The sequence below is a fragment of the Rhinopithecus roxellana genome, chromosome 9 (assembly GCF_007565055.1).
Source record: "Rhinopithecus roxellana isolate Shanxi Qingling chromosome 9, ASM756505v1, whole genome shotgun sequence".
Taxonomy (NCBI): domain Eukaryota; kingdom Metazoa; phylum Chordata; class Mammalia; order Primates; family Cercopithecidae; genus Rhinopithecus; species Rhinopithecus roxellana.
Window position 1 is genome coordinate 93,234,055 of NC_044557.1, and position 19,472 is coordinate 93,253,526.

Consider the following 19,472-nt stretch of genomic DNA (forward strand, 5'->3'; position numbering starts at 1 on the left):
TGGCCATATCTCATAGGCGCTCTAGACCTCTGTTTTCCCATCTTTAAAATAATTGGGGGCAATACCTCCTATGATCTTTCTGAGAATTAACAGATTTCTTGGCCATTGCTTAGCCCTGCCCAGCAGAGATAGCAAAGAATCAATCAGCTCCCTTTCTCCTCTGTCTCTTGGGTGTTTTCTACTCCTGGAACCCCAGAAGATAGAGCAAGAGAGGACCCTGAAACATGGCCTACATCCAATTCTCTCATTTTGCACTTGGGGAAATTGAGGCATATGCCCGTGGTTCTACTCTTACCAACCCATAGCAAGCCATTGCTCTAACGAGACTCAAAGAGCAAAAACCCGCCTTTCACGTGGTTCTTATGGATACCCAGAAAGATGACTCAACTGCTCCAAATTGCAGAGAAGACTAAGCATAAGTCAGAGAGAGTACAGACAAAAAAAGAGGGGGCATAACTGCAAGGACCTGTTCAAATGTGTGCTGTGGCAACACTGGTGGGACAGGGGCTGAAAAACAGTAGGGATGACATCTTGGAGTGTACTCGGGAAGGAGTCAGAAACCACCACGGACCCTGGAGCTCCAGGTTGCAACCACATTACAATCATTCCGTTCGGCCTTAGGATGTGGAAGCACCCCAATGTGTTTGCCTCAAAAAGCAAAGAGGACGAGGCCGGGCACGGTAGCTCAGGCCTGTAATCCCAGCACTCTGGGAGGCCGAGGTGGGTGGATCACTTGAGTCCAGGAGTTCAAGACCAGCCTGGGCAATGTAGCAAAACCCCATCTCTATAAAAAATACAAAAATTAGCCGGGCATAGTGGCGCATGCCTGTAGTCCCAGCTACTCCAGACACTGAGGTGGGAGGATCCCTTGAGCCCAGGAGATGAAGGTTGCAGTGAGCTGAGATCGCGCCACTACACTCCAGTCTGGGTGACAGAGCAAGACCCAGACTCAAAAAAAAAAAAAAAAAAAAAAGCCAAGAGGATGAAACCTGTGTTCCTAAAAACCTGTAAGGACCATATGATGAACACATCTGCTTTGACACAATAATACACTCCTGCAGTCTCTAACAGGAAGCAACATTTAAACAGAGAAGGGTCTAGTGGAGGGAAGGGCTGCGTCCTAGCATCACTGTTGTATCCCAAGGGTGGGCAGGTATCCCTACCTCAGTGGTGGTGGGCTGGTTAGCTGGGTGCCTTGGGGTGAGGACAGGTGGAACCCACTGACTTTTTCTCCACCTCCTGCAGGGTTTTACTCACTGTCGGTGAGACACAGGCAGGTAAAGCATTACCGCATTTTCCGCCTGCCCAACAACTGGTACTACATTTCCCCGAGGCTCACCTTCCAGTGCCTGGAGGACCTGGTGAACCACTATTCTGGTAAGAGACATTTAATCTGGAGCGACTGTGATGGTGGAACCCCTCTTAGCTAATTGCTCTGCGGCGCTATCTGTCTAGAATGCAGAGGAGTCACCAATAAATGCAGTGATTTACTCTTGCTTTCTGCCCATGCTGCCTTCATGATATGCTCTCTTGTTAATTCAGACTGTAAATTTCAGACTGAAACAGATTGCTTGCGTATGCTGCCTTAATAAGCAAAATGCAGCTAATCTCAAATTTGCCCTCTCTTGACCTGTGCATTAAACAAGTTAGGGTGTGCCTAGATTCACAACTGCAACCAGCTTGCACATCCTTAAGAGGGCCATACGTATTCAAGCCTCTGGGGCTCTGCTCTAGAGTATCACTCATTCTCCCTTTTCTGCTTGTCAAAATCCTCATTGGCCTTCAAGGCCAACATGAATCGCCTCTGCGATGAAGCTGTAGGAGTTAGCAGTGGCTGCCTGTCTTCACTGTGCTCAGAGCATGCCAAGGGTTTCTTTCCCAGCATTCCGATCATGCTCCCGCATGGCCTGGTTAATTGTGTGCTAGGCTGTGTTCCTCAACAGGTTCCTAAAGACTAGGAATTACATTTAACTCATTTTTGTGCCCATCACAGTCCCAGGAGAGAGGTCTGAATTCTCCCAGGCTGATAAGACGGGGAGCCTCCACTGAGATAAAGGAAGCATCATGTGGTGTTGGTGGCTGGAAGAGTGTAGGATACTGCCAGAGAGAGAAAGTTGAGTTACACTGTGAAAGGCCCAAACATCAGCTCAGGAGTCAGAACTTTACCCTACAGAAAAGGGAGAAACTGTGAACAGTTGGCTAAATGCTAAATTTCCTAAAAGTAGCTCTGGAAGCTCTGTTTCTATCCCAGATCCACTCAGTGTTAGCTGGGCAGCCTGAGGCTGGCTGTTTGTGTCTCACTTTCTTCATCTGTGCCAGGCAGACACGAATAGTTCCCCCTCCCAAGGACACCATGAAGGTCCACAGAGTCAGTTCATGGAAAGTGGGGAGGGTGCCTGGCCCATAACCACGAGCTCCCATTAAATACCAGCCACTTTTACCCAGCGGAACATCAGCGTCCTCCCCACTTACTCGCATATTGCATGGAGGAAAGGAAGAAGTTGCTTTTGCTTTGACAGCATCTTCCCCCTTCTGGGTTCAGGATGCTTGACCTCACATGCTTGGGGCAACTTTGTTGGCATTCTCTTGTGTATGTGGTCTTGAACTGAGCAAGCAAAGTGCATTTCAAGTAGAAATAGGTCCACAGGACTTTGGTTATCACAGCTGGCCCATGAGAAGCAGCAGGGCATGAAGCAGAAATGGCTGCTCAGGAGAGGGAGGTCCAAGCTCAGATCTGTACCTTGTGAGGCCTTGGGCAAAGTCAGCCACCCCTCAGAACCTGGGGTCCCCATTTATGGGAGGTGAGTGAATACAGGCTCCTAGCAGGTGACTGAATAAATATTAAACACGCTCGTTCATGTAGCGTGTTCAGCATAGCCCACCACAGAGCAGATGCAAAACAAATAACACATATTACTTGTGATATCTGAAAACTGAGCAGCCAGGTAAAACCGAAAGAGGAAGGGAGTCCTGGAAACAGTCAACTTATATTGGTTGTAAGAAAAGGTTGGTTGTGGTATTTGACTTTTAATAACAACCATCGGAGGGGGTGTGGAGACCATAAGTTTTGCATAGACAAAAGCAAACATGAGAAGGATGCTGTCCTAGCAAAGCTTCTAGGGACCATGAGGCCATGAGGCTACCAGGCTACCCAAATCTATCTGCCGCTGCTTGACCGTGGGGACTATCTAACCCCAGTGCAGCACTGGCGCCTTCCCGTGGTATGTTCCTGGTCATTGAACCACTCAGTGGATTACAGTCATCTGTTCACCTCTGTGAATAACTGAAAAGGTGTAAAAACCTGAAGTGCTTCCTATGCCCCATTGAGAATCCCCAAGTGGAAGCCACACGGCCACTTTTATCTCCACTGGATTCATTCTAAAGACATGAGCTGGGCACAGTGGCTCACGCCTGTAATTCCAGCACTTTGGGAGGCTGAGGTGGGCAGATCGCCCGAGGTCAGGAGTTTGAGGCTAGTCTGACCAACATGGTGAAACCCCGTCTCTACTAAAAATACAAAAATTAGCCAGGTGTGGTGGCAGGCACCTGTAATCCCAACTATTCGGAAGGCTGAGGCAGGAAAATCGCTTGAACCTGGGAGGCAGAGGCTGCAGTGAGCCGAGATTGCACCACTGCACTTTAGCCTGGGCAACAGAGCAAGATTCTGTCTCACAAAAAAAAAAAAAAAAGACACAGAATGAGAGGAATTGTGCACCAGGGGTTTGAATAGACATCTAACAACAGGTTGCTTATAATTTTTATCATATGCCTTTAGGCAAATTACTTGGCATCTTAGAGGATCAGTTTTTTCATTTGCAACATGGGGATTAAAATGTAATAATCTTCACAGGATTGCTGCTAGTCCAATTGAAAAAAAAAAAAAAAGATACATGTGAAAAATGTGGCACCTAAAGTACACCATGCATGGTGGTTACTGGGAGAACAGAGTGCGTGGGGCATAAATGAATTCTAAAATATGGCTGGGAAAATCAAGGGCTGGGGACCTTAAGGGTCTAGGAACCCTTGAATGAGGTGTTGGACCCTAAAGGTGCAGAGGAATGTGCATTGTGATGAACCATGTAGACATGGGTGAAATAGACCAGCGTGTCTGAACCCAAGGGACAGCTGGAGGATGTCTTTCTTCTCTATTTAAGAGGCAATGAGTTGCTTTTAGAATGAGTCAATAAGATTGATTTTGGTCACATTTCTATGGCCCTGAGTAAGTTACTTCACCTTGGGATGCTCAGTTTTTCCCTCCCCAAAATGGGTATAAAAACACTGATGGCCGGGCATGGTGGCTCACGCCTGTAATCTCAGCACTTTGGGAGGCCCAGGTGGGTGGATCACAAGGTCAGGAGATTGAAACCATCCTGGCCAATGTGGTGAAACCCCGTCTCTACTAAAAATACAAAAAGTTAGCCAGGCGTGGTGGCATGTGCCTGTAATCCCAGCTACTTGGGAGGCTGAGGCAGGAGAATCGCTTGAATGTGGGAGGCAGAGGTTGCAATGAGCCAAGATTGCACCATTGCACTCCAGCCTGGCGACAGAGCAAGACTCCGTCTGTAAAAAAATAAAATAAAATAAAATAAAAAACAATACTGACCACACAAGTTGATCAAGGCCTCAATGAGATCCAGGGGCCGAGGCTAGCTCAGTGCTGGGCTCATGTTATATGCTTATGAGTGGTGGTTCTTTTGCTCTTTGTCAACATGTATTTTTCACGCTGAGTATTAACCTGTCTAAGGAAGGACACTCACGGAGTGTCCCCTGCCTGTGCTGCACACTGTAGCTGATCTCTCCAGCCTCTGCATCTGACTTCATCTTCCTCGCCTCATAACCTGGGAGGTCGTTTCCATTTCCAACCCATGACAGGTCATTATTTTAGATTCCCATCCAATTAAATCTCCCTCTAAATTCATGGTCTCACCTCCCATTTCTCCAAGGGCACCTGTGTGGGTGGACATTGGAGTTCACAGTTGAAGTCAGACTGAAAACCATGAAACAAGGTCTTCCTGGCTTGCCTGCCCTGTGACAGGCTGAGTGTGCTTCTTCTGCTACAAATTCCTTTCGTTCTTTGGCAAGGATGCCCCAGAGAGCACTCCATAAATCAGATGGGAAGTGGGGCCTGTCAGAGGGGTGATGTGCTTTCTAAAACCTGGTGGTGGATTGGCTCTGAGGCCAGAGGTGGCTTAGTCCTGCTGGAGGCCAGTGGCACCTCACCCCCTTGGCCACATCATCTCCCCCTGGGGCACAGGAGAAGCACTGGGGTTTTCAGCCTGAACAAGACTACACAGAATTTCCTTTATCTCTAAGATGGCTGAGTACAGCAGAATCAAGTCTTTCTCATGATAACATGGGCTAGGGAGAAGCCTTCCAAGAGAAAGAAGCTACACTGTAATGTACCTGGAAAGACGGGGGACCCTGAGAGTCAGACGTTTTACACAGAGATTTTCACCAAGGGAAAAAAGAAACAGGTTTATTTAATTTTTATTCTTTTTGTGCGTGAGCCTCTAGAGTGAAAGATTATTTTCATTCTTTCTTTGTCTGCATTCTGTCTTTGCCCTCTTTATCTTTGTTTTCTCTTCCCTCCCTTCCTGTGTCTTCTACTTTTTGTGCTATTTTCACCTCCTCCTCTTCCTCCTTCTCCCTCTCACCTTTGCTTTTCCTCCTCGCCCTCTTTCACTCCTCTGCTCCCTCCCTCCTTTCCTTCCTTCTTTCATTGTTTCTTTTATCTTCCCTCCTAAAGATAAATTTAGTCCACCTGTGCCATTCTAAATGCACAATTGTGGGGATCAGTGTTGTACTCAGCCCCATTCTCACACCCTGTGAGGTCAATGGATTGGGCCTCCATAGGAAACCCTGGAAGGCTGCAGCCTCTGCAGGCACTCACTTGTTCCCTCATTTCTTTCATTCTGCAGTTGAGGAAAGGAAAGCTCAGAGAAGTTCTTGGTAATTTACTATGGGGTAAAGCTAAAATTCAAACTCAAGCCTGGTTGATACTGGATCTTAAACCTCTCTCTCTGCTCGTGCCTGGCTAAGTGCAGAGGATACCAGGGCATGCTTACATTTCTCAAAACAGTTGGGCACATGGCTTTCAGCACTGCCACTACCTACCATGCCCCTTTGAAATCTCAGGTCCAGTTCCCCATGGCAACAGCGAGGGAGCTGCACTAGTGGGTGTCTGAGGCCCGAACCCCACCCTGGCTGAGGCATATCCAGGGTCCCTGACCGGCTGTCTGCTTCCTCCTCAGAGGTGGCTGATGGCCTGTGCTGTGTGCTCACCACACCCTGCCTGACACAAAGCACAGCTGCCCCAGCAGTGAGGGCCTCCAACTCACCTGTCACCTTGCGTCAGAAGACCGTGGACTGGAGGAGAATGTCCAGGTGAGTATGGTGTGTGTGCGCGCGCATGCAAGTGCTCCGTGAACATGTGAGCACAAAACAGTATGTATGCCTAGTACATGAAAACCATGGCCAGGGTCAGCCAGCCCTGCTGAAACTAGGGGGTGAGCACCCCACACAAGTGTAGACCAAAGGAATCCCTGGGTGCAGGGGCAGCCTCAGGCCTCACGATGTGTGTGGCAGCTCCCCGTGTTTCTGCAAACATTTACTGAGTCCTTATTCTATGCTAGCAGTATACATTCTAGCTGAAATATACCACTTTTCTTTTTCTGATTGTTGGGATACTAGAAACTAACACATCCTGTGTAAATTTAATATTATTTAAAATCCACTCACAAAGTTTAAACACATCAGCAGAATCCTACAGTGACTTCTTTGTTTTTTCTAAGATAAAAAAAAATTTCGTGGATTTGTTCTGTTTATTCCGTTGTCAACCCGGGAATTTTAAAGGATATCTGTAGTTTGGGATTTGTGGGTTATCTTAATAATTCAGTATCAATCCAGACATCCCACTGGCAAATCGAAGAAAATCAGAGATCAAAAGTATGCGAGACATGAAGAAAACTACTCTTTCTTGTAAATAACAAAAATTAATTTTTACTAAAATTTACAGTTGGAAGTGTCAGCCATCCAAGAAAAGAGCAGTTCAGATGGGTTAAGTGATTTGTACAAGATCACATGGCCCACAAATGTAAGAACCAGAATTAAAATAATGGGTTAGAATAATTGCAGTTAGAGTAGTTAGAATACTAGGTAAGGGTAATAATTAGAATAAGTTAGGGCCAGGCATGGTGGCTCATGCCTGTAACTCCAGCACTTTCGGAAGCCAAAGTGGGCAGATCATCTGAAGTCAGGAGTTTGAGACCAGCCTGGCCAACATGGTGAAACCCTGTCTCTACCCAAAATACAAAAAATTAGCTGGGTGTGGTGGTAGATGCCTATAATCCCAGCTACTCAGGAGGCTGAGGTGGGAGAAACACTTGAGACAGGGAGGCGGAGGTTGCAGTGAGCAGAGATTGCACCACTGCATTCCAGCCTGGGCAACAGAGCGAGACTCCATCTTAAAATAAATAAATAAAAATTATAATAAGTTAGAGAAATAGTCACCAGGATTTATGTTTTTCTTTTCCTGCTGTTCTCATTTTCTTGCCCTTTATCCCCTCCTCTCTCTCTATGACTCTCTTTTTTCCCTTTCTCTGCCCCCTTTTCTTCTGACCAACAGACTGCATGAGAACCCTGAGGGAACAGAGAACCCACTTGGGGTAGATGAATCCCTTTTCAGCTATGGCCTTCGAGAAAGCATAGCCTCTTACCTGTCCCTGACCAGTGAGGACAACACCTCCTTTGATCGAAAGAAGAAAAGCGTCTCCCTAATGTATGGTGGCAGCAAGAGAAAGAGCTCATTCTTCTCATCACCACCTTACTTTGAGGACTAGCCAAGAACAGACACAATGGTTCATGCCCAAAAGGAATAGAAGTTCCAACTATTGTCTGGGATCTTGCAAAAAGCAAGGTTCCCTGATCCCCAGGAACCTCACATATTTTAAAAGCCAAGAGAAGCCACATGGAGACTCAAATTCACATCTTCTCTATCCACATCGTGACCAAAGGAACCCCTCCCTGGTGTCTGATCAGGGCTGTGGCATCACGAAACATTGGATCATGACATGTCAGGCGATGCTTGGAGGAGCCCAGCATGTATGTATGCACACGTTGTGTGTGTGGGAAGGACAAAGCCCCTCGCACAAGAAAGTGCACCAGGACTGTTCTCCAAGGAACTGCACCTGTCCAGATAGTACTCTGAGGTCATCGGAGAGCACTTCTGTATGGGCAAGCCTGAGAGGGAGAGGAAACAAAAGCTGTGGCCTGGCAGAAGGTCTGGGTTTGCAGATGGGTGCCCTGAATGGAACTACTTTACCCAATCCATAGGGACCTCTGGTATGATTTCCTCTCTTTTTAAAGGAACTTCGTGACACTAAACATTAGCCCAAAGGACTTCTTAGCCTTCAATTGGGAGATACTTTGGCCTGCTCCTGCACCAAAGCCATGTGGGTGGAAGTCAGATGGCCCCCCTGATTCTGCAGAGGGCCAGAAGAATGAGAGGAGGGCTGCTGGCAGGGAAATCAAGGGGACGAGCCTAGAACTGCACCAGCTTCCCTGATGTCTGCAGTCATGGCTTTGCAGTGCAGACAGAGCTTCTCTGAGATGCTGAGATTCTTGTCTGTATGAATGCATCAACTATTCATTTATTGCCTGAATAGGCATTGCATTAAGTCCCGTGTAAGGTGTCAGGCAAGCCAAAAACAAAAAACAAAAAAAGATAGATGCTTAAGTCCCAACCCCCAACAGAGGTGTTCACAGTGTAGACAGGGAAAAAAAATGTATAAACAAATGTGTAAAAAGAGAAATCAGCTCATGGCTTAGGATGGAATTGGAGACAGGTGAGAGACACTCAGGAGCTCATTTTCCAGCTGCTCTTCAGAGTGGAAGGGCTGGCTGGATCGGATAGGTAAGAATAGTTGGATTTTTTTTTTTTTTTTTTAGAAATGGATGTAGTCTACAGAATTAATTCACCCAGTACTTTATTCTAAGAAGGGTCTGGCATCCATATGAGGAAAAATGCTGAACTCCAGGAAAGATGGGGAGTTCAAGTGGATTAATGATGTCACGCATAATTTTAAGAGACAAGGGAGAAAACACAATGTATAGCCAGAGAAGGAGAAGCTGCCATCCAAATCCTGCTAGGAAAATAGTGGGCTGCAGATGAATCTATGACTCATGTTTCTCAGTTTCAAAGGGATCCTGGGGAAGGAGGGGAACATGCTTGCAGTATCTCTCCCTGTCTGTCTGCTCACATAAGCATTCCGTCCATCTGAGCTCATCGTGCTAGTGGTATGTGTATGTGCAGTTACACGATTTTCTGTATCATAGATTCCAGTGTGTTTATACAAGGAGACATCTGTGGTTTCCCCAACAATTCCAAAAGGCTATTTCAAAGGAACCAGCCAACATATGAGAAATGAATGTAACACTGTGGATATTGACTTCCCACATAAGGCAGGGTGACCCCCTGAACTCCAGATGTCTGCACAGCATCTTATGTTCTTATGTATTGTTTTCCATTGTGAAGAATGTGATTGGAATGTTTGGGGAGCACCCAGAGGGATTTCTAAGTGGGAAGCATTACACTTTGCTAAATCATGTATTTATTCCTGATTAAAATAAGCCTAATAAATATTTAACCTTTAGTACATAGGGAGAGTTTCTGGGTTGAGGGGGATGGATGGTTCATTCAGAAGCTCTGAGGGTTTCAAATTCTCAAATAAATGTACAACTAGAGAGAGAGGAGCAAAGATCACCCAGAGAAACCCGGTGCCAGTTAGCAGCTCAGCATCTTCTTTAGGTGTGGCCTTAAGAAAAACCAGAGTGTATGACTCTGGGGGGTGTCTCATGAAACTTGAAGATGGGTCTAAGGGATTGAAGGAAAGACCAAATTCTGAACGATTGTTACAAAAACGTCTCGCCCAGATTTTCTGTACATTACTTGTGATAGCTGCGCTATTCATTCTTTCAAGAATTTCTTTCTGCGGATATTTCTGGACACCTACTAAATAGACACTGCTCAGGGATTGCGGCTGTAGCAATGAAAACCAGATGAGGTCTCTGATATCATGGAGTTTGACATCATAAATAAACAAGATGCTTGGTAATGATGGTGAGGGCAGGCTCTAAGTAGTCACCCGGCAGGCAGGGCATCCTTCGGGTCCAGGCTTAGGAAAGGCCTCCAAGCAGAGGCAATGTTTGGGCTGAGGCCTGAAAGGTGAGCAGCAAACAGCCATGTAAAGATCTAGGCAAATCAAATGCAGTTCTGCTTGTAACCATACCTGAAGAGGGATGGTGCCCCTTGCCAGCAAAGCCCTAAGATGGCAGGTGTGGTCCTCCTTCCTCTCCATCCCTTCCCTACTATCTGGAACCCCTGGCAGCCTAAACTCAACCATGCAGATGAGGAAGGCCTTAAGAAATAGCAGAGAAATATCCAGAAGAAACCAGAGCCCTGAGTGATCCAGAGACACCTGGACTTCCCACTTTGGCAGATGTTATAAGAGAGAGAGAAAGAAAAAAAAAAAGGAACTTATTTATCCACTAAACTGCTTTAGTACTGGGTCTCCTTCTTATATCAACTGAGCATTTTGCTTCAATAGGTATAGAAATAAACCTGCCATTATTTGCAGAATAATGAGGAAACTTCATAGAAAACCCAAAGAAACCAACAGGCAAAGCATTAGACGTGACAAAACAGCTCAGCAAATTGCTGAATCCACTTATTTCCTAACACTAGTATTTTCAACCTGGAAAATACAATAGAAAAGAAGACAGCATCAACAATACCAACCAGATGACGGTATGTATGGGAACTTACCTCACAATGATTTCACAAAACGTTTATTAAAAAATGTTCAAAACTGCATGAAAGACCTAACAAGGCAAAAATACTATATTCACTGTTACAGTGTTTACCTGATTCGTGAATGCAAGGCTTAACATCATTACAACGAAGATTTTTTTTCTGAAATTAATGACCAAGTCTATGTCACTCAAACTCCCAGCAAAAATATTAGAATAAAACCTCAATAAACTTATTCTAAAACATATACAGAAGCATCAAAACTTATGAATATCTTGCTGAATTCTGAATAGACAAGCACAGCATGCTCATACTATGAGATATACTGCAAAAACAGTAGAGAACAGTGTTCTGGGCCCAAACCACCATCTCTCTCATCACTTTAGTGGAACTCAGCACTGTCTCTGAACCATTGCTGTGCTAAGTGTTAAGGAAACACTAAAAGCATTAAACTCATATAAGTTTTCAAGCACCTAGTCATAGTAGAATTGGAATGAGAGATGTTAGAAAAATAACAAGCATGTAAAATAAGGCACAGTTCCTAAGAATTGCTACATATAAGTGTTTTCACTAAGGTGAGATTCTTTCCTTCTATTTCAAGAGATGAGGAAAGGCTTGGAGGCTTCACTTCAGCTGAGTCCTGAAGGACAGCAGGAACTTTCCAGGTGGATATTGGATATGCTGAACACAGAACAGAGACAAAAGGCCTGGAGGAAGGCACGGCATTTCCTCAAAAGGGTGATAGTTAATGAGCCTGGAGAGTAGGATTCATGCAGGAATGGAGTAAAAAACAAGACCAGAAAATTTAGCTCGAGACTGATTCCTGAGGCCAGGAGTTCACCCTGAGGAATGCACACTTGGGGCACTGTCATAGAACAGCAAGGGAAATGTTTTCTGGGTTCATGAATCATACCACAGAGGACATGACTTTCGTCTTAAGACTGTGCAGGGACAGAGCCACAGGATGCATGTTTGGAACAAGTCATCCTTCATCCTCCAACCCAGTCCCAGAACGGGTGAAATACCCTAGGACATACTTCTGTCTGGAGTTGCCTTCCCTTGGCAAAGGAAGAGGGAAGAGGAGCTTGATTTCTTGAGTTCCTATGTTGTGCAGGACACTTTGCAAACCATCAGTCCTGACAATATCTCGAGACCTTGGGAAACAGAATTCATCACACTGATTTAATCTGATAGGTGAAGAATACAAGGTGAAGTGTTTTCTCCAAGACTAGGATCTTCATGCAGGCCTATCTGATCTTAGGCTTTGGCTCTTTATCTTACACCTTGATACCCCAAGAGAGTCCCAAATTCCTGGAGAGGCAGCATCACAGAGTGGGGAAACACAGGACTTGGCTTTAGGTTCTAGTCCTTAACACAACTTCTTCCTTGCTGTGTGTTCTTTGGTAGGTCACTAAATCTCTCTGAACCTCAGATTTCTTATCTCTAGATTGAAAAATAAAATAAAGTCCCCATGCCAATCAGTCAAGGAATCGGTGAGATAAGACACCGAAAGTGCTTTGCGGTCTCAGATGTGCTGAATGAATACAGGTTCTTCATTATCATCACAGGCTTTCCCTTGACCAATGTTTCAACAGTTCTGGCCCCAAGATTTGCAGAGAGACTTAAGATTTTATCCTAGAATAAACTGCCAACTCATATTCATTTCCCCAAACATCTGTTGATAAAGAACACATTTAAGAACTGCTAATATATTGAAGTATTTTAGTTCTCTCAATTCCAAATAATTTCACATGCATCCCAAGGACTGCTGGAAGCAGTTGTAAAAGCTGCTTCCAAATGGCTAAAACAGATGGAAGGGTTTATTTTTAAATACACTGCCATTTGTTAAAGCAGATTAGTATTTGAAATTCCCCAAACACCTAAACCCTCAAAAAGAAAAATCTGCTTTCTGAGCCCATTGGAAGGTATTTTTGGCATCTCCTGGGTCCTAATGAGTGTCTGGTTTCTGAAAGGACCCTGGAGAAATCTCTCCAGGATCAATTCAACGCAGGATGGTTTGTTTTCAACACCAGGAACTGAAAGATGTTAGTGCTCAATTCTCCTGCCACTGAGATGGATCAACTTCAGAGGGACAGATTGCAGAAAATTGGAATCAAAGGACAAGACTCACAAGAAAGGGGTGTAAGGGAGGGAGCTGGTGTATCCTGTGGGTCCCTGGGCCCCTGAGAGCAACAGCTGAATCCTCCCCCAGTCATCTGCTCATTGCTGCCCCCAAATAATTACAGCACATCCATGGACTCTAAGATGTGCTGTGTGGGGGTGCTCGGGGTCCCATGGAGAGCAAGGTACACCCAGGCCCTGCTCGGCTGGAGCTTGCAGTCTTGTGAGGCAGCAGCTTTGGCACTAAGAGCAATTACTTACCGTTGAAAATCCTGGTAAATGCTGCATAGGAGACGTACAGGCAGCACAAGCCATGTAAAAAGGGCTCAGTTCTAGGCTGAAAAGTCAGGAAGGCTTCTCTAAAGAAAAAGTAGAGAAGGCAAAGAGGGGGATGGGGAAAAACTGTTGCATGCAAAGGAAACTGCCTGTATGGGCCAGAACAGAGCATGGACTCCAAGGAACATGAAAGGCTCCTGTGGCTGATGGAGAGAGATGCATGGCAGGTGACACAGCTTACTGTTGGCAATGGTGACAATGCTGATCTAGCATCAGTTGTGCCCAAACAATGACTCTTCTCCTACCCTCCTAGGATCAAGAGTTTGGATCCCTAAAAGGTCGGGCAAGGCTGAGGTGCAGTTAGTCGTTCTCCATCTTTCCTTAACTTTACAGGATCCTAATTGCTTTCTCCACCTCCAGCATTGCCCCTCTTAAATTCATCCTTCAGCCAGCTTTAAGAGAGGTTGTCCTGAAGGGCAGCTGTAAGCACGTTTCCTTCCTGCTTAAAGGCCTTTGATGGCACACCCATGTTCACAGCAGCACTGTTCACAATAGGCAAAAGGTAGAACTCAAATGTCCATCAACAGATGAGTAGATAAACAAAATGTGGTCCCTCTGCACAGTGGAATATTATGCAGCCATAAAAAGGAAAGAAATTCTGACACTTGCTCCAATATGGATGGACCTTAAAGACATTATGCTAAGTGAAATAAACCAGATACATAAGGACAAATCTTACATGATTACACTAATATGAGGCACCTACTACAGGCAAGTGGATAGAGACAGAAAGTAGAGTAGAGGTTACCAGGGGCTGAGAGAATGAGGAGATGTGGGCGTTGATGGATACAGAGGTTCTCTTCTGGCAATAGATAGTAGTAATGGTTGCACAAGACTGAGAATGTACTTAATCCCAATGAATGGAACACTTAAAGTGCTTAAAATCATAAAATAAAATAAAATAAAATAAAATAAAATAAAATAAAATAAAATAAAATAAAATAAAATAAAACAAACAAACAAGCAAACAAATAAATAATCAAAACCACTCCGATGGCTTCCCATGGACTCAGGATAAAACCCAAGTTGTTCAGGGTGGTCTGGTTCCTCTCTGCCTCCACACTGCTACCCCACAGGGCTCTGTCCTCCAAGCTTTCCCTGTTGCCAGGACTTTGTCTCTAGGTAAATGCCTACCCAGCATTCAGTATTTGGCTCAGACACTCCCCTCAAGGGATGTGCTGATCCAAACTCCCTCCTTCCCTTATGCTTGGTTGGGGCCTTCTCTTTGGGCTGCCCTAAGATCGTCTTATAAATATCTACTTTAAGCATTTGTCCCTCAACCCCCAGTAATGACAAACTTCCTAAGAACTGGGTTATGTATAATTTTTCATGGCATTTCCAGCATCTCGCACAGCACATCTGGCACAAATTGGATGTGCCATAAAATTAGAAACTAATCAATGACAGATCAATAAATATCAGAGCGTATGCAGTGGCCAACCAGGTTACTTTTTCCATTATAATTATTGTCATCCTCAACATCATTGTATCATCACCATCATCATCATCATCATTACCACCATCATCTTCCTCCTCATCACCATCATCATCATCCTCACATAGTTGGCACTTCACACCATTCAGTAGAATTGCAAGCAGTGAGTTCTCTTCTTTGCCATCATTCATTGACAAGAGAGATAATAGATGGTTCAGATCACTAAATCCTAATGAACCACTCTCAGGAAATAGAAACACTTTACCATATAAAATTTTTAGCACTTCAGACATGAGTGGGAAAAAGTTAGCATTGTGGAATCACAAATACATGAAAAACTCCAAGCAGGATCCACACTCAGGACAAAGGACAAGGGAAACCCAAGCAATTGAAACCAACTAGACTTTTGAAGCACAGGAGAACCACCTCCCCCAGCCATATCTGCAGTAAGACTGAAGGTAGAACACACACCACTTACCATCAGCACAGCTCTCCGGAAAAGTCGGGAGTTGGTGGCACTGGCCATGAGAAGGTGGATGCTGGCCACATCAGCCCCAGCACGGTCTGCTGCCAGGGACACGCGCCGAGGGTCCCCGCCAAATCCTCGGATGTGGGTCTGCACCCAGGTCAGAGCCGCCACCTGGTCCAGCAGCCCCCAGTTGCCACTCACCTCTCCGGACCCTTCAGAAAAGAGGAAAGCCTTTTATCCTTTGTGACTTTGCAAACTTGGATTTGAAAATCATGGTGCTGTCTAGGGCAGGAACGTACGTGGCCCCTCCAGGGGCTCTGGGCTCTTGTCCTCACAGGTCGGGACTGTGGGTTCCAAATACAGTGAGGAACAGTGGAGGAGCATGGGCCTTGAGACCAGACACACATAGGCCTGAATGCTAGCCAGCTAGGAGAACTTGATCATGTTTTTGTACCTCTCCTTTGCCAGCTAGGAGACCTTGATCGTGTCCTTATAACTCTCTGAGCCACAGCTTCCCTGTCATTAGTTGAGGGGACTTGCTCAGATTAGAGGCAGCATATCTTCAGGTCCACCACTAGCTTGGCCAATCAGTGGGAAGGAGATGAACTCTCTGTCCCATGTCTTTGACTATTGCAGGTGGCTGTCCCTGACAATGGCCAGGCCAGGCTGGGGCTATGGATCCCACCCATCCCCTCACCTCATCATCTGAAGCCTTTATTAGCATGCAACTGAATTGATCTCTTTCCTTTTTCATAGAATCCAATTAACATTTCCTGAAAACTCAGCACTATTTTTTTTTTTAAATAAAATGATCTAGATACAAACAAGTATAGCAAAAACATGCTCTTCTCCTTAGGCTTTTGAGACATTACATACACTTCTGGTTGTCTTGTGAATTCAGTAGATCCTCGTCAAACTACTCCACTAACTTGTCCTCTTTATCAGACTTTGAAACACCAGATCTCATTCTCGTCTCATCTGAGGTTCCCATTCTTCCTTTCTGACTTTGCACTGAAGAACCTCATCAAGTTCCATGGCTTTCATTACCACCTACCTGTTGGTGACAGTCCTGTGTGTGTCAGCAGCCCAGCCCACTCCCTGAGCTCCAGACCCCTCATGCTTCTCCATGAGGCACCATAGTTATGATTCACAGGATTCAGCATCCAGCAAGAAACTACTGATAAGACCCACATTCCCAAATAGGAAAAAAGAAAAGAAAAAACAGAAAAATCTTGCATCCTGATTCCCCAGTCTAGTAATCACAAAGTTGAAGAGAACACCACAGTCTCACCATGGAGCCACAGCAGCTGGCTGCAGTCCCAGCTCCACCATTTATAGCCTTGAGGGGCCCTGGACAAGTTCATGTTTGTGTGCTTTGATTTTCCCCATCTGTAAAACGGGGATGATAATAGCACTTCCTCATAAGGTTGTTGACTAAATTAGTTAATATTTGTAAGGAGAACAGGACAGTGCTTGTCATAAACCACTATGGAAAATTAATTTTTCATAAGATAGAATAGGTTTAGGTTCTAACATTATGTCGCTGATGCTCTTAGCAGAGTGTCCTTGTCTCCAGCCTGCCTGAGCACTCCACTTAGCTCAGAGTGCATAATGATACAAATTATTCTTCCAGCTGTGGAAATGTTCAGAAGTTCTTCAAATGCATTTTGTGTTCTGGGACTGGTGAAGCCATTGGTAGAACATGATCCTTCCTCATTGTGAACCTTCTGGATTGCTCTTATGATCCATTTGTTAGGATGAATGTGTTTGTTTCCTCTAAGGTCTCAGGTAGCCCGGGAAAGCAGGGCACCAACTGAGTCAGACCAGGTCCTGCAAATCTGGAAAGTGACATCCACGGCCTGTATTCCAGGCATAAGGAGGAGAGGAAATGTTCCTGACTCTCCCTTCCCATGTATTAGCTTTTCCCCCACTATATGATAAGGGTCAATGTTGACTGCTGGGGTCTAGACTTCTGAGAGGTCACAGGTGAGCATGTGTTCAAGGGGTCACTCATCCAACAAGTATGAACTGGGCTTCAGCTGGTATCAGGCACTATGCTGGGTACAGCAGAAAGCAAGAGAGATCCTACCTAGCCCTAGGGACCACACAGCCTCAGAGACAAACGCAGAAGGCAATTACCAAACAATTACAGTCCAATATGTCTGGTCCAATCTTTTCCTTTACTGGTGAAAAAAACGAAACTTTAGAGGGAATGAGCTTGTTTAGATGGAAGAAGTGAATCTGAGATGAAGTTGGGACTTAAATCCTAATTCACAATCAGAATTCTGTCCTAACATTCAACCCAATTCAATAAATGTTTGTTGAAAAATCCATGATGTGCATTAAAAAGTTTCAGTGCTTTATTTCTGAAATTTCTCTATTCAAAAAGACTTTATACCTCCCTCATTCCTACTGCATCAAGTGCAAACTTCTTCCTGGCTTTCCTTAGTCTGGGTCCCCATCACTGCCCAGGGGCCGCCCCCTCTGCTGCAGTCTGTGTGCCTCAGCCCCAGTTCTCCTCCTGAGGTCCCACCTCACTCAGTCATGCCACAGGCACACTCTGTGCCCCATCTGATGTGCTTCGAGGCTCAGGCCCAGGGGCAAGACACCAGAGGACTGGTCTCAGCTGCCCATAGGGAGAACTGACCTGAATGGAAGCCCTCCTGGCCTGTGCTAACACTATTCTCCATCTGCTGCCACCTGCCCTGATCTGCCCCATACCTCCTGGCTCCTACTCCTTTGCTCAGAGCACCCAGCAAGCATTCACTTGCTCCCTCATTGTTGAATTAGCTCTTGTTTGCTCATTCGATCTCTTCAACGATCTGACGGAAGCCCCTTAGCACCATTCTATGCTTGCCCTAGTCTTGCCAGAGAACATCAACAAGAGGCAGTGTAGTGTAGTGGCCATGAAGCCAGGCCAGCTGGCTGCAGTCCCAGCTCCACCATGTACAGCCTTGAGGGGCCCTGGACAAGGTAATGTTTGGGTGCTTTGATTTTCTCCATCTGTAAAATGGGGATGATAATAGCACTTCCTCATAAGGTTGAGTAAATTAGTTAATACTTGTAAGGGGAACAGAACAGTGCTTGTCATAAAGCACCATAGAAGACTAATTTCTAATAAAATACAACAAGTTTAGGTTCTAACATGTTGCTGATGCTCTTAGCAGTGTGTCCTTGTTGCCAGCCTGCCTGTGAGGGGGCACCTGCTGAGGGAGCATTCTGAGCCTGTTTTGGGTAGAGAGGACAGCAGACCTGCTCAGTAGGCCTCCGTGTGCCCCAGAGACGATGAGGTCATGGCGTGTGTGGTTACCGTTGGCAGCCGGACCTTCTGTCTGGTGTTTTGGCTAAAGCACATTTCCTCTGCTCTCACATCCTGCAGAGCCCACAGGCCCCTTGTCCAGCCTCTCCTGTGTCCCAGACGCCACCGCCCCAGTTCCCTTCACTGCATTGCTTTGCCAGACAGAGAGGAACAATGACTTGGTGCCAGATGCCCCCTAGAGTCTGTCCTGCTGCAGGGTCCAGTCTTGGGGAAATGGCCTCCCTTCACCCAGCAACTGTTTCCTTTCTAACTGCTCACATCCATAGGAACCAAGACTCCCTTTAAACACTGGGCTGGGTTTGCCTTTTTTCATCAGAGAGCATGCGTTTGTCTAGTGGGCCTCAGGACTGGCACAAGCTTCTGCTTTCATTTTCCTCTGGTCTCTTTCACAAAGTACCTCTGGAGCCTGGGGCTTTCAGGGACCGTTTTCACTCTGGGATACAGCAACAGATGCTGCACACGTTTATCAAATGAGATGATACTCGTGAGGGGTTGCTCAGCCTGGCTCTGTGAGTGTCAGGGCTGCCTCTGCTGAGATCAGGAGGCAGTTCTGTGCCAGCCACTGGCCAGATACTGGGTCAGGAAATGATAAAAACAGCCCTCCCTTGGAAGAGCCCCTGTCTAGGGAAGAAGTGGGGAATGAACATGGGTGAGTCCTGGTGCTTGTCCTCACACACTTCATCTCATGTGAGACGCCCTGCAAGGCTTAGCATCTTCCACTCACAGACAGGCAGCCTGCACTGGGATGGGGAAGGAAGGAGCTGCTCAGAGTTTTGGCCTCATGGAGCCACAGAGCAGCTCTCAGACCCCATCCCACTCAGATGCAAAGCCACATTCCCTGCGGAATCCTAGGCTGAGGCTGACATGTAAAGTAACCAACTCTTTCTAAACCTATCTTCTGAACTGCAATTTTCAATGACTTAAACTGGAAAAATAGAGAGATGAAGAGATGTAGCACAGGAAAGTTGGAGAGCAACAAAATGAT

At 45.8% G+C, this 19,472-nt stretch overlaps 2 protein-coding genes across 6 annotated transcripts in view; one reads left to right on the forward strand and one right to left on the reverse strand.

Annotated features, from left to right (window-relative positions):
* TG (thyroglobulin) overlaps positions 1–19,472 on the reverse strand; it is a 272,527-nt gene that overhangs the window by 91,585 nt on the left and 161,470 nt on the right. Inside the window, 1 exon segment of the mRNA XM_010380291.2 lies at positions 15,178–15,380. Within this exon segment, the coding sequence (XP_010378593.2) occupies positions 15,178–15,380 (203 nt within the window).
* The window catches only part of SLA (Src like adaptor), an 86,699-nt gene that overhangs the window by 56,750 nt on the left and 10,477 nt on the right, over positions 1–19,472 (forward strand). For 4 of the 5 annotated variants that reach the window (XM_010380288.2, XM_010380290.2, XM_030937573.1 and 1 more), the window contains 3 exons: positions 1,246–1,377; positions 6,252–6,384; positions 7,625–9,649. In XM_010380288.2, coding sequence (XP_010378590.1) covers positions 1,246–1,377; positions 6,252–6,384; positions 7,625–7,838 — 479 coding nt within the window. In that variant the 3' untranslated portion in view covers positions 7,839–9,649. Of the gene's footprint in view, positions 1–1,245; positions 1,378–6,251; positions 6,385–7,624; positions 9,650–19,472 lie in introns of those variants that run through there. The other variant, XM_030937574.1, reaches the window with a different exon arrangement.